Here is a 16,165-nt window from a genome sequence, read left to right as displayed (position 1 = left end):
TCTTCCCACCAACTTGCTACCATTTCCCCATAACTTGCGTCAGTTTTTTTACATCCTAGATCTTTCAACAAATTATTCTCGATAGCCGTATAATTTAAAAAATCATTGGATACTTAAATTTGTTCCAACCAGGGAACAAAAAGAAAAATTTATCCAAAAGGTACAAAAATCTCCTTACCAAAAACTTACAGTTTTAAATTAAGTATAAGGATTGATTAAACGCCAAAAGGTACACAAATCAGCAAGTACTCAACATTTCATTCATACTTCTGGTACCATATTTTTTAGAATGTATAATATATGTCACAGACCCTTGTGCTGGCCTTTTATCACCTATAAATATTTTTCTGTTAGAATATTAAAAGATGTATCTCATTAAATTAGTATTTAAAAGGCACTTCTTTTTAACAATATTCCAAATTATTCTTGTGATTTCTCTTTATTCTAAATAATCATCACATTAAAAAGAAAAAGGGAAAGTTAGAATTGGTCTGTTACTGTTGTAATTTGAATTACGGAGTTGAAACGAAATTTCAGTCTTCAATTCGTCTTACGTGAGGCCAAATTACATAGTTAATAACAAATAAATACTTGTAATTATAACTCCTTAACAAAAACTTACAGTTTAAAATGTTAAGTATAAGGGTTGATTAAACGCCAAAAGGTACACAAATCAGAAGTACCCAACATTTCATTAGTACTTCATTGATATTATTTAAGTAATTTTACTGCATTAATTTTCATTTACATTTTTTAGAATTATTAGATGTCACAGACCCTTATGCTGGCCATTTTCATCTACAATATATTTGTTCAAGTAGCACACTATTTAACTTAAATTGATTGACTGTAATATTTTTTTATCTATATATATGTATTTTAATAAAATTTGCATACTTTTTAGGAAAGCTAATTATTCCAGCATTTTACTATAAGTAAAATTAAGGGGACTAAATTAAATTAAAATTGAGAAAAGAATAATTATTGTTGAATAATCTACTTGTTAGTAACTGTGTGTTATCTGTGCTCACGAATATTTCGGTGAGACGAATTCAAGACTGAAATATTGTTTTAGATCCTCCGTGATTCAAATTTTTTAAACAGTAGCCGACTCTAACTTTGTCTTTTTCTACTTTAACAAGCATGAATATGTGTCAGAATAAAGGGCACATTAAAGAGAAATCATAAGAATAATTTGGAATAGAGTTAAAATAAAGTACCTATTTAATAACGAAGATATAATATACATTTTATAACAATTATAACAAAAAAATATTATAAATGAAGTGGCCAGCATAAGGGTCTGTGACATCTAATAATTCTAAAAAATGTTAATGAAAATTAATGCAGTAAAATTACTTAAATAATATCAATGAAGTACTAATGAAATGTTGGGTACTTCTGATTTGTGTACCTTTTGGCGTTTAATCAACCCTTATACTTAACATTTTAAACTGTAAGTTTTTGTTAAGGAGATTTTTGTACTTTTTGGATAGATTTTCCTTTTTGTCTATTTTGTATAGTTACATATCTGCTTTACAGATTTTTTTAAAATTTGGAATAAGCAATACTATCATTATAACCTGATAAGGTGTTAAGTCGGAACCGTAACTACCACTGAAGAGATCTTTTTAAAGAATGATTATAGTTGCGGTCCACAAACCATCCTCAATAACAATTTTTTTGAAAAAGCGTTTTGAATAAAATAGGAAGGTATTTGTACGTAAATAGAAAAATTAAACTGCGATTTCAGTACTTCCTTTTAAGAGGAGTAAGAAAAATAAACTGCGAATACAGACAAAGATTTTGAATCGAACGGCAATTCATTGATGTAAATCGGTTCACTCATTGATTATTTTAACGATTGCAGTACTTCCTCTTGGTAGGAGTAAGAGCATGATGGCACTTCACAGCCACGTAGAGGAGCTTTAACCGCTTCTTCGTGCTAAATTTTATCAAAATCGGACTAAGGGTTATAGAAATATTAGTAATAGTTTTAGAAAGGGCCTTATTTGGGTGAGGCAAACTCCTCTCCTTATAAGGCACAGCATCGAGACTTTCAAAGTGCAAATCTGTACAAAATTTCGATTCGAATGACACTTCATTCATGAAAATCGGTTCACGTGTCGATAATTTGAAATGATTGCTATACTTCCCCTTAATAAGTGTAAGAGCAGATCGCCGCTTTAATATTACGTAGGGGAGCCCTAACCCTATCATCCTACCAAATTTTATCAAAATCGGGCCGAGATTTACAGAGTAATTAGTAATAATAATTTTGGAGGGGGCCTTACATAAAGGGGGCTAACTCCGCGCCCATTCGATGTACAGCGTCGAGACCCCCAAAAGGCACATCTACATAAAATTCCGAATCGAATGACACCTCATTCATGAAAATTGGTTCACGCGTTTAGGCGCTACGTTGTTTACAAAAAAGGTAACAACAAGAAGAACAAGAACAAGAACATTTTCTGAAAATGCCGTTTTTGCTCATTTTTGGCAACTTTTTTCTCGATACCTATTAGATGTGGGTTGTTGCAAAAAAATTACAGCTATAAAGGAGGGTTTGCCCCATATTTTAAAGAAAATTTGGGAATTTTATCTTTTGTAGAAAAAGAGAAAAAAATTGTCAAAGTTGGGTGTTTTTCAACGTTACGCTTTTTCGTGCAGTTTTTGACGATCAACCCTTATACAACTGTCCTACCGGACAGTTTTAATTCATTCATTTTCAAACTTTAATTTAATCTAGCTCTTTAATTGAGTACTTGTAAAAAACCAAATGTCAAAAACAAAACAAAATAAAATCGGTTTGTTCGTTGGTATACGCATTATTAATTTTTAACGTCAAATCAATTATATTTTTCATTAACATTTTTTTTGTTTAAACCTGTGCATGAATAGCTCCTATTACTATCTAATGGGTGCTTCTCATTTCTGAACAAAAAATTTATGCATAAAAATGGCCAGCATAAGGGTCGTGATATCTAATACATTCTAAAAAATATGGTACTAGAAGTATTAATGAAATTTTGGGTACTTGCAGATTTGTGTACCTTTTGGCGTTTATTCAACCCTTATACTTGACTTTTAAAACTGTAAGTTTTCGCTAAGGAGATTAGTATATATTTATATATGTAAAACTAGTGGCCCTACATATATTAAATTGCCTGTACAATAAATTTTATTATATACATCCATAATTGAAGTAAATACAGCTCTTGGTCAGGCGCCACGGTAGCCGAGCGGTTAGAGGCGAGACCTGCAAAGCTAATATGTATTGTGGTACTGGGTTCGATTCCCGGTCATAGGCATTGGATTTTATTTAATGGTTAATAAAAGAAATTTACAGTAAAGTATGTTTGCTAGTCGCCTCCGTCCACGACACCTAATTGGTAGTTGGACGTTAAGCCCCGCCTGAAAAAATAGGCGATTACTTTACTTACAGCTCTTGGTCATCGCAATGTACTGTAGATTATAAATTTAACCTTAACAAAAACTTACAGTTTAAAATGTTAAGTATAAGGGTTGATTAAACGCCAAAAGGTACACAAATCCGCAAGCACCCAACATTTTATTAATTCTTCATTAATATTTAAGTAATTTTACTGCATTAATTTTCATTAATATTTTTTAGAATTTATTAGATGTCACAGACCCTTATGCTGGCCATTTTCGTCTACAAAATATATATTCAAGTAGCATTGTAGATTGATGTAATATCTAGTTATTTATAATAATCAAACAGTTAATTACAGGTTAAAAAGAAAAACGTTATAAAAAAAAAAAAAATTACGAGGCTAAAAAATTCAAAACCTTTTTAAAAAATGCTTACACCAACATACATCAATGATTTTGTTTATTTTATTTATTTATTTTTAAATAAAAATCGTCGGTTTAAGTTCATTCTTCGATTAAAGTAATTGTTATTTTATGAAGTAGTCAAACGTTTATAATAATAGGTAATAATTATCTGGCTTTATCGCAAATAATATAGTTTTCTTCAATTACATTCTCAATCTAGGTATTCATCCTACAATGTTGTATATATGTAATATAAAATAAATAAGATATACATATTTTTAGGACAGCTAATTATTCTAGTATTTTACTATAAGTAAAATTAGGGGGATTGAATTAAATCCCAATTGAGAAATCAATAATTGTTGAATAATCTACTTGTTATAACTGTTTGTTATTTGTGCTCACGAATATTTCGGTAAGACGAATTCAAGACAGTAGCCGACTCTAACTTTGTCTTTTTCTATTTTAACTGCATGTACGTATATGTGATTTATCATAATTATAACAAAAAAATATTATAAATGAAGTGGCCAGCATAAGGGTCTGTGACATCTAATAAATTCTAAAAAATATTAATGAAAATTAATGCAGTAAAATTACTTAAATATTAATGAAGAATTAATAAAATGTTGGGTGCTTGCTGATTTGTGTACCTTTTGGCGTTTAATCAACCCTTATACTTAACATTTTGAACTGTAAGTTTTTGTTAAGGAGATTTTTGTACCTTTTGGATAGATTTTCCTTTTTGTATGTTTTGCTAAGTTACATATCTGCTTTACAGATTTTTTTAAATTTAGAATAAGCAATTCTATCATTATGACCTGTTAAGGTGTTAAGTCGGAACCGTAACTACCACTGGAGAGATCTTTTTAAAGAATGATTATAGTTGCGGTCCCCCAAACCATCCTTAATAACAATTTTTTTGAAAAAGCGTTTTGAATAACATAGGAAGGTATTTGTGCGTAAATAGCAAAATTAAACTGCGATTTCAGTACTTCCTTTTAAGAGGAGTAAGAAAAATAAATGCAATTGCAGTACTTCTAGGCAAAGATTTTTTAATCGAATGACAATTCATTGATTTAAATCGGTTCACTCATTGATAATTTAAACGATTGCAGTACTTCCTCTTAGTAGATGCAAGAGCTTGATGGCACTTCACAGCCACGTAGAGGATCTTTAACCACTTATTAGAGCTGAATTTTATCAAAATCGGACTAAGCGTTATGGAAATATTGGTAATAATAGTTTTAGATAGGGCCTTACTTGGATGGGGCAAACTCCCCTCCTTATGAGGCACAGCGTCGAGACTTTAAAAGAGCAAAACTGCACAAAATTTCGATTCGATTGACACTTCATTGATGAAAATCGGTTCACGTGTCGCTAATTTGAAACGATTGCTACACTTCCCCTTAACAAGTGTAAGATCTGATCGCCGCTTTAATGTTACGTAGAGGAGCCCTAACCCTATCATCCTACCAAATTTTATCAAAATCGGGCCAAGATTTACAGAGTAATTAGTAATAATAATTTTGGAGTGGGCCTTACATAAAGGGGGCTAACTCCTCTCCCATTCGATGTACAGCGTCGGGACCCCCAAAAGGCACATCTACATAAAATATTGAATCGAATGACACCTCATTCATGAAAATCGGTTCACGCGTTTAGGCGCTACGTTGTTTACAAAAAAGGTAACAACAAGAACAACAACAAGAACAACAAGAAGAAGAAGAACAAGAACAAGAACATTTTTTGAAAAAGCGGTTTTTGCTCATTTTCGGCAACTTTTTTCTCGAAACCTATTAGATCTGGGTGGTTGCAAAAAAATTACAGTTATGAAGGAGGGTTTGGAGTAAGATTTAAAGAAAATTTGGGAATTTTATCTTTTATAGAAAAAGAGAAAAAAATTGTCAAAGTTGGGTGTTTTTCAACGTTACGCTTTTTCGTGCAGTTTTTGATGGTCAACCCTTATACAACTGTCCTACCGGACAGTTTTAATGTTTTCAGGATGTATGACGAATTTTTCACTGCCCTTACATTAATGTAAACTATTTAAATTAATGATATTCAGCAAAATAAATAAATAAATAAATAAATAAAAAATAAATAAATAAAAAATAAATAAATAAAAAATAAATAAATAAAAAATAAATAAATAAAAAATAAATAAATAAAAAATAAATAATAAAAAATAAATAAATAAAAAATAAATAAATAAAATAAATGAATAAAAAAATAATATCACCTTAATGACATCTCCAAAAGCACCTTTCCCTAACCAATATATGTGTTCGAATTCATTTTTAAATCTTGAAAGGTTACCATTCGGAAAATTCCAAGGTACAAATTCTTCAGTGATGTTGGATGTAACAACTTTACCTTGTCCGACCTAAAAATCAAACAATACAATAAAAAAAAAATTAAATAAATTAAAAATTATATTGAGCACTGAGATTATATAACAAATCTTACTTTCGAAGGTACATACTGTTTCCTTGCTGCTTGTTCTCGTCTCTCAGCCGGGCTAAAACAAATTATGATTGTTTGAAGCGTTGTTCCTTGTAGAAGAATTAGTTTTTATCAGACGATTATGAGTGTTTGTAAAAATAGACTCTTAAGGAATGTTTTTGACCCTGTTATGATAATTGGAAGGTGGAAAATCTACAAAAACACGCTGATATCCGTGTTATTTGGTGAACATACCTATTTTAAAAAAAGCTACAGGAAGCGAAATATGAGACATAGAATGTGAACTAGTTCTAGAGGAGGCGAAGGCACAATTAGGGGTGAGACATCAAATAGGTCTCCTTAACAAAAACTTAAGTATAAAAATTAATTAAACGACAAAAGGTACAAAAATCAGCGAGTATTTTCATTTCCTGAACAAATATTTCTTATATGAAAATAATATAAAATTTCCAAAATAGTGCAATGGATTTTTATTTGTTTTTAATATTTCTGTTATGATTCATGAAAACCTTGCTCACAGGCGAATGTTTAAGTTTCAGAAAGCCCCAACAAAAATAAGAAAAATCAATTTATGAAAATGGTGGAGAAAATTGGAAACACAAAAGATTTTTCGAACGTTTCTAATTAGCTGAAACTACTAGTTGAAGCATGATGAAATCTTAGGTACTTGCTGATTTTTGTACCTTTTCTCGTTTAATCGATCCTTTTAATTTACTTTTTTTAATGTCATTCGAATCAAATTTTGTACAGATTTGTACTTTAAAAGTCTCGACGCTATGCCTCATAAGGAGGGGAGTTTGCCCCCCCCCCAAATAAGGCCCTTTCTAAAACTATTATTACCAATATTTCTATAACACTTAGTCCGATTTTGATAAAATTTAGCCCGAAGAAATTATTAAAGCTCATCTACGTGGGTGTGAAGTGCCATCGTGCTCTTACACCTACTAAGAGGAAGTACTGCAATCGTTAAAATTATCAATGAGTGAACCGATTTACATCAATGAATTGTCGTTTGATTCAAAATCTTTGCCTCTTTGCCTTTTAGGGAGAAGTACTGTAATCGCAGTTTATTTTTCTTGCTCCTCTTAAAAGGAAGTACTGAAATCGCAGTTTAATTTTGCTATTTACGCACAAATATATACATGCATGTTAAAGTAGAAAAAGACAAAGTTAGAGTCGGCTACTGTTTAAATTTGAATCACGGATTTAAAAGAATATTTCAGTCTTAAATTCGTTTTACCGAAATATTCGCGAACACAAATAACACACAGTAGATTTTATTCAACAACAATTATTCATTTCTCAATTGTAATTTACTTTAGCCCCCCTAATTTTACTTATAGTAAAATACTGGAATAATTAGCTGTCCTAAAAGTGTGCTTATCTTATTTATTTTATATTACATATATACAACATTGTGAGAAGAACACTACAGGCTGATAAAGCCAGATTATTACCTATTATTATAAACGTTTGACTACTACATAAAATAACAATTACATTAATCGAAGAATGAACTTAAACAGACGATTTTTATTTAAAATAAAATAAACAAAATCATTGATGTATGTTGATGTAAGCATTTTTTAAAAAAAGTTTTTGAATTTTTTAGCCTCATAATTTTTTTTATTTTTTATAACGTTTTCTTTTTAACATGTAATTAATAGTTTGATTATTATAGATAAATAGACATTAAAGTCAATCTACACTGCTACTTGAACAAATATTTTGTAGATGAAAATGGCCAGCATAACGGTCTGTGACATCTAATAAATTCTAAAAAAATTAATGAAAATTAATGCAGTAAAATTACTTAAATATTAATGAAGAATTAATGAAATGTTGGGTACTTGCTGATTTGTGTACCTTTTGGCGTTTAATCAACCCTTATACTTAACATTTTAAACTGTAAGTTTTTGTTAAGGAGATTAAGAATATAATTGAAGAAAACTATTTAATATTAAACAAGATTAATTATTACCTATTATTTTTCAAGCTTGTCTACTACACAAAGTGAAGCAACAATCAATTTAATCCGAGAATGAACTTAAATCGACGATTTTTATTTTAAAAACTAAATAAACAAATAAAGAAGCTCATTGATGTATGTTGGTGTATGCATTTTTTTTTAAGTTTTAGAATTTTTTAGCCACACAATTTTTTTTTTACAGTTTTTCTTTTTAATCTGATTAATAGTTGGAATATTATAGATTAACAGATATTATAATCAATGAATGTTAAATGGTGTGCTGCCTGAACAAATATTATGTAGATGAAAATGGCCAGCATAAGGGTCTGTGACATATAATACATTCTAAAAATTATTAATAAAAACTTAATGCAGTAAAATTACTTAAATGATAATAATTATTGCAATAAGCTTTCTCGAATTTTTCTAAACGGCTGAAATTACGGGCGAAAGTATAAATAAAATGTTGGTACTTGTTGATTTGTGTACATTTTGGCGTTTAATCAACCCTTATACTTATCTTTTTAAACTGTAAGTTTTTGTTAAGAAGATTTTTGTACCTTTTGGATAGATTTTTCTTTTTGTCATTCTGTAAAGTTACATATCTGCTTTAGACATTTTCACAACATTTGGAGTAAGCAGCACTTTCCTTATAACCTGACAAGGTTTTAAGTAACCACTGGAGAGATATTTGTACAAGAATGCTTCTTGTTGCGGTTCCCAAAGAATCCACAAAAAAATTTACTTGGGAAAACGTTTTGAATAAAATAGGAAGGTATTAATTTGTACGTAAATAGCAATCACAGTACTTCCTTTTAAGAGGAGTAAGAAAAATTGCGATTACACTACTTTTCCTTAAAAGGCAAAGAAAAAATTAAACTTCAAATAAGTGTAAGATGGCACTTTAATCTCACGTAGTTAAACTCGTTCCACTTCTTCCCTCCAAATTTTGTCAAAATTGGTCAAAGGTTATTGATTATTAAGAGGGGCCTTACTTAAGTGAGGCAAACTCCGTTTCTAATGTAGACGTCGAGATCTACAAAAGCTATATCCACATAAAATTCCGAATCGAATGTCCATTCATTGACGTAAATCGGTTCACGCGTTGATAATTTGAACGACTGCAGTACTTCCTTTTAGCAGATGGCACTTTAAAGTCATGTATGGAAGCTTTAACCTGTTCTTCTGCTAGATTTTATCAAAATCGTACTGACCGTTATAGAAATATTGATAATAATTATTTTAAGGGGAGGGATTAGCTATGTGGTTAGCGTACTCGATTCCCACGCGGAGGTCCCGGGTTCGAATCCAGCTACATCTACATAAAATTCCGAATCGAATGACACCACATTCATGAAAATCAGTTCGCGCGTTTAGGCGCTACGCAGTTTACAAAAAAGGTAACAAGAACAATTTTTGAAAATGCTGTTTTTGCTCATTTTCAGCAACTTTTTTCTCGAAATCTATAAGATCTGGGTTGTTGCAAAAAAATTACAGTTGTAAACGAGGATTAGCCCTATGTTATAAAGAAAATTTGAGAATTTTATCTTTTATAGAAAAAGAGAAAAAAATTGTGGTGTTTTTCAACGTTACGCTTTTTTGTGCAGTTTTTGACGATCAACCCTTATACAACTGTCTTACTGGACAGTTTTAATATCTTTCCATGAACTCACCTTTCCAACACAGCTTCACATGTAACAACACATACTAATCGCTACTTTCATTGAAAATAATCAGATGTGAACATTAAAATGTTATCAGTTGTATCATTTTTGTTTCTCCCACACCAACAGCACACGGCAAAGGGAGCCTTCGTTTAGGTACATTCATCCAATTTAATATCTCCTCAACAATCCTACCAACCCAGCTAATCACGACTAAGCACTGCGCTCCTCTATTATTTTCCGTAAGTAACTCATTACCGGCCAAGGAAAAGATTAGAACACAGTGTTTACGGTGTCGCTGTACCAAAATACCAAATACTGTGGTCATCAACAAACCTAGTTTTGCTTAAAAATAACCTACAGATTTTCTAGATGTGTTAATTCTGCTCCAGAGTGTTTCTTTCTTAAAGCTTTCCTTACTGCTTGCTGCTCACTTCGAATTTTTAGTTTAATATCTTTCAACTGAAAAAAATAATTCACCTATTACATTTTTGTATGCATATATTTTATTGCATTTACTTTAAAGTTTGTGGAACTTATTAATATTTTTTATTTTTGCTGATGAAATAGCTTCAACAAATTTTTAATGGGTTCTATGGGGCAATAAAAGAAGGTGAAAATAATTTTTCTATCCCTTATTTACAGCTATTTTTTTTCTTTTACTTAAGTTGCATAAAAAAAATATCTATGGTCATTGAGGGACTGGAAACTTCTTATTGCCGGCTACTTCGCATGTGTACAGGCAACTCTGTCCATCACTGGGAGAGTAAGCTGCCCGTAAACGCTTCTAGAATGATCTTTTCAAAATACATACAGAAACTTACGAAAAAGTACATTACATTCAAGTAGTTAAAATGTTTACCTTTTTTTCTTCAGCAGCTTGACGCTTAAGGCGCTCACTTTCTTTTAATTCCTGATTACGATACATCATTTCTTCATAAAAAGACTCATACTGGGGTTTGTTATAGGAACACAAAGCATTCTATGGATGATCGTTTATAATTTACAATACCATATGATTTAAAAATTAAAATTAAAATCAAACTTAGAGATATTTACCTCCACATGCTGAGCAAGTTCAAATATCATTACCTCTCCCTTCAACAGATTGGCCAACTGCACAAGTTCATTTCTAAGGGATATTGTATCACCAAACGATATTTTTTTTGGATGTTCCAATTCTATCGTAGGTAATCTAAAAGTATTAAAAAAAAAAAAACAGCAGTCAGTTTTACACTAAACCTCTCATGTCGCATCATAATCGCCCGAGTGTTATTGGCTCATAAGGCGCCCCAAGGGATGTGAAATGGATAATGTACTCAACAGTCTTTATAATAAAAACACACTAACAGCCCATTTAACCCGGCCCCCATTGCTAAAACTTGGCTTTTTGGAAATGAGATAAAGTTGTTGAGCAAAAAAATTATACAAGGTCCAGTGTATTATTAACTTTAATCGAACAATCAAAAACTGATGCTGAAAGGCACAGTACAGAATAAGCAGAAGATGAACTGAACTTAGAGAGAAGAAAAAATCAGCAATAATCGTCCAAAATTCAAAGGGGCGTGGGGCGGAGGAACTTTCAACTTGGCAATGTACATTTTAACACATCTTGAGGAATCAGAAAAAATTAAAGAACTTGAAAATAAAATTCTTCTACAAGCTCTAAATTTGTACTAATTATCTCTGTCGGATTTCACTTTTTCCTGCTCCTTCAAAATTTTCTAATCAGAAAAATAATAGTAATATTACAGCTAAGTTTCACAGGCACTAGGTGGATTTTTTCGTTGCAAGGGATAGCCAGTTTTCTAGAAAAATGAAAACATGTTCTAGATTGAAAAAAATATTTATACTTTTCACTTAAATTTACTTCAAAATAAACTATCGTTGTGTCCCTCGAGAAAGATTTCTAGCTACGTCCCTGCCTGAAAGTAGACAGGGTGTAAGAGCGGCTACAATACAAAAATCACTACGATTTATGTTATTTTGTAGTGACAAATGATCGTCAGTGTAGGTAAACACAGTATAATCGTCTATTAAGTTTAGAATATTACTTCGGTTATGTGGCAAACCCAAACATTTGTTTCATAACTACCTCTCGACTCGGATTTGGGCTATGTGTTAGAGCTGTGCTATTCATTTAGTTAGACCGGTATAAACTAATGGCTAGACATGAATGGCCACAGATGTCGATGCGCCGGAAAAAAAAAGTGACAACTCACTAAAAATACTGTGTACTTACACATTTGGATAATCATGTGGACAGCAGATGTGCAGATCAACGGATGGCCCATCCATTTTCTGAGGTCCTTGGCTGCTAGGTGGCCACAATCTTAGTATGCATTCCAAAGGTTTCCACAAGTTCATATCACTCTTGTCATATAATAGTTTCATCTGATCGCCATATATGGCCTAAAAGTAAAGAGATAAATAAACAAACACATTAAACTAAATGAAATGTAACTAGTTTCCACTTGATTGTCTATGATCAGAAAAAGTACAAAATCTGGACAGGTTTCAAAGGGCATCAATGACTTTAGACGGTGACGGACCATAAATTGAAAAGACAAATTTAAAAGAAGTATAATTCAGTTTTTTGTTTTGACTCAATGGATCTATCTAAATCTTGATTCTGGATGTTAAATGTGATGGATTTTTTTTAATTTAACATCTGAACTCACTGGCGCCTGGAGTCTTTTAAGTGCTTTGTCGGCTACCGTATATTATTAATGACAGTCGAAGTGTAACAGGTTTCTAGAAAAATTAAGTAAAAAAGCAGCCTGGGGGACCCGAATTCAGTACTGAGCTAATTTCTTTCTGACTGAAGTTACTTTTGCTTTTGAGGAGGGGTTAATAAATGCCCCGGCCTATCCTGTATTTCTGGACCATACTACACTACACTTTTCTCCGAAAAAAACAACTGATGCCAAGTTTATGACAAATAAAAAAGTCCTAAACATGAGCCACCTCAACTAATATACCAAAGCGAAACCTTCAGGAGAAACCTAAGCTCTTCCATTATCAACCTATTCCTACCACAAGTTCTGTACCTAAATAACCCCTCATAGCCCCAAATAATCCATTATAATGATTCTTCGAACTCAACCTATAACGGTTTTAAGAAAGTATATATGCATTACAAAAAATAATGTAAGCATATATCTTATTCCCATTTTGCAGATATAATTAAGAGTTGCAAAAATGGTTTATTAGTATTTTGGCAACTGTCGTACAATCTACCGTTTAAAAGCACAGGTTGCAATGAAATTAGATGCTCGCGATTAATGAATACAATTTGTTCAATTATCAAAAATGAGATAAAAGATTGTATAACTTTACACTTAAAAACAAAAATACCATAAGAGCAGCTTTCTCATTTTCCTGTCTATCTTGACACGAATCCTCTTCCATTTCAATTTATCAGTCATATGTTATCGCTGAACTAGAAAAAGTTGTTTACATGTAATGGGCTAACGTTTGCAACCTCAATAGGAAGACAGGCGAAACACAATAAATGTAACCTACTTATAGGGTTATAATGGCAGTTTCCCGCTCCGCTACTACAATTAATTAATTAACTATAGTCAATATGCGTAAAATTCGTAAATATGATAGCGTAAAATGTGGTTGTTGTTTGTTAGTCGAGCAACATCTCGGCAGACGGACTGATGTCCACGCCTATATTGTTTGTAATGATATACAATAATATTATTTTATGTATATAGAATTATTAATAAACATTATTATTATTATTATTATAGCGTAAAATAAGCTAATAAAGCAAAATCCAATATGTTTTTAATTAAATTAAATATTTATTGTAATTGCCCTGTTGTAATTGTAATTAAAGGAAATGTGTACTTTATGATTACGTTGCCTTATATTCCAATGAAATTTTTAAAAATGAAAATTAGTTAGTTGTTTCACATTCAAAAGTGTCAAATTTTATTTAAAAAAATGAAAGATTGTAATAAAAGACTATGCTTCCAATCATTCTTTTCTCCAGGATTTGTTGAATCTTTATTTTTCACTTATGATATTTAAATTCCCAATTACTATTCCATCGAACTAATGAGATGTTAGGTCGCCATGTCCACACTAAGATTTGTAACTGTTTCATCCCTGAAAATCTTGTAAGAGGCTTTACCCGCCTTTATGTTTATAACTGGTGTTACGTGTTACGACTTCACATCATCAATCCACTCCAGACTAGGGCCTCTGTACGCCATCTACCCACACTTCCTAATTTTCATTAGTATTTCGCGGATTCGAAGTATTGTTTAATAAAGTGGGACTAAATTATGCTGAAATATCTATGTTCTTCAATAAAAAGTTGTTGGTCAACGTACAGTTAAAAATGCAAGTCTTTTAGAACTAAAGTTCGCCGCTGTATCTAGATGCTTTTCGGGCTTCTTCTTTGTCACAATAAGACCATTGTTTATAAAAATATTATACATAATGCTAAAACTACGAGTCTATGTGATTGATAAATCATAAAAGGCCAATTGCTTTTTAGTCAGCCTTTAAACCAAAAGAAAGACAGTACTATCAGCAGAAAGAGTTTTGTATAAAGCGTCACCTAGCTAGTTTCTTATTAGTGATGTGATAATATAAGTTACGTACTTATTTGCCAGGTTTTTTTTTGACATCGGCAGCGTTTGTCACTTATGCCAACGATAACTGTTCTTTTAAATGGCAACATTACATCTATTTCTAGAGACGAGAAATCCAAATTAAGTAAACATGTCCACTCTCTCAAAGTTCTAGTTTCGTGATGACTCGTTTCCTAGGCCCTCGACCATCTCTACAGTATATACAGGGTATACATAGAGGAATGGTTGAAACTTCGGGAGGTGATTCTGAGCATCATTTGCAACAAAAAATTCTTTATAAATTATGGCTCGATTCTGCTCCGTTTTCTGATTTCGTGCCAGGGACTACCGATTTGACACCGCTAGATTTTTTCTTATAGAGAGTATTAAAAAAATAAGGTTTATGCGTGCCCATGACATCAGATGAAGATAAAAATATCTGAGGTCTGCAGAGCCATTCCACCAGATCAGATACAGAGGCCATTTGAGAATGCAGATGTGCTTGCGAGCCAGAGGAGGCACCTTGACGATACAGTACATGCTGCACTAGATTAGAGCGATAAGTAAGTTCTCGGTTTATTCATTAGCCCTTCACAACCTGTTAATTCCAAACGTTTATTGTGTAGTTTAAGAAAATCTGTGTTTTATTCATATATTTAGCATATTTTTCTAATAAACTAAAGAATAACACACAGATCTACACTCGTTAAACTAAAATCCTTTATCTCGAAATTGATACCTATCACTCATTTAAATGCATATAACATTTTCTTCTTTTTATTTTATTCTATTATTTATATTGTAAATATGATATAGTTCTTAATTAATTATTAAATTAAACGTTTGCAAAAAATGGTACTGGACTTGATGTTTCTGATCAATTATATTCTTATGGTAGGTGAATTCCTTTCATAATGCCGACCTGTTTTGACCCCTATTTTTTGCAATTAATAAGAAATTTCTGCAATAATTTTTAAAATAACCACTATTCATGGTATACCTTTCGAAAGGTGTTTGTATGTAGATGTTTTTCATGAGGAGTGTACGTTTTAAACTTATAAAATGTTTTTGAGAAAAATGAAGTCAAAGTTTTTGGATAAAATTAGAAACTTGCTATTTCTTATGTTTGGGCCACGAAGTGAAACACTTGATATTGTTATTTTGAAATATCAATTAGCTTATTTAAAAGGAAATTTTATCCTTTTTTCTAATGAGCTTATTGAAATCGCTTTAGCTTTAGTAGTTTGAGAAATATAGGCAACTGTAGGCCAAAAAGTAGTACCAAAAAAACATAAAATTAAAAATATCTATAAAACGGAGCAGAATCGAACCATAGTTTATATAGAATTTTTTGTTGCAAATGATGCCCAGAATCACCTCCTGAAGAATCTTGTTGTTTTTTTTTTAATTACCGTTCCCTAAATCTTTGTGATTCTATTCAAATTTATGGCTTCTTCATATGGTTCAACATTCTATCCATGATATCGACATACTCAGCGTACCTCAAGTTCTGTTCGTGGAAAATTGTGCCGCTTAGCTGTGAATTTGCAAAACTTTTTTAAAGGGCTAGTTTTTCACAAAGAATTCAGGGGAGAGCGCTTTTCTCTTGCGAGACACCGCAAATCTTTCATTGCCAGATAAACCAAGCACAATAATTTAGAGATTTGATAGAT

The 16,165-nt window shown here is 31.5% G+C and overlaps 1 protein-coding gene across 5 annotated transcripts in view; it reads right to left on the bottom strand.

Moving 5' to 3' along the window:
- LOC141457473 (eIF-2-alpha kinase GCN2-like) overlaps nt 1–13,434 on the bottom strand; it is an 82,242-nt gene extending 68,808 nt beyond the window's left edge. Inside the window, exons 1-7 of one of the 5 annotated variants that reach the window (XM_074134501.1) lie at nt 13,258–13,434; nt 12,143–12,312; nt 10,960–11,095; nt 10,763–10,882; nt 10,262–10,362; nt 6,271–6,322; nt 6,044–6,187 (exon numbers count right to left, since the gene is read on the bottom strand). In XM_074134501.1, the coding sequence (XP_073990602.1) occupies nt 6,044–6,187; nt 6,271–6,322; nt 10,262–10,362; nt 10,763–10,882; nt 10,960–11,095; nt 12,143–12,312; nt 13,258–13,311 (777 nt within the window). In that variant the 5' untranslated portion in view covers nt 13,312–13,434. The remainder of the gene's footprint in view (nt 1–6,043; nt 6,188–6,270; nt 6,323–10,261; nt 10,363–10,762; nt 10,883–10,959; nt 11,096–12,142; nt 12,313–13,257) is intronic. The other 4 variants (XM_074134500.1, XM_074134502.1, XM_074134499.1 and 1 more) reach the window with 4 other exon arrangements.
- Between the last annotated feature and the right edge of the window lie 2,731 nt (nt 13,435–16,165).

Source organism: Rhodnius prolixus, unplaced genomic scaffold (genome assembly GCF_049639745.1).
Source record: "Rhodnius prolixus isolate KJV_2025 unplaced genomic scaffold, Rpr scaffold_16, whole genome shotgun sequence".
NCBI lineage: Eukaryota > Metazoa > Arthropoda > Insecta > Hemiptera > Reduviidae > Rhodnius > Rhodnius prolixus.
This window is presented reverse-complemented; position numbering and strand designations above follow the sequence as displayed.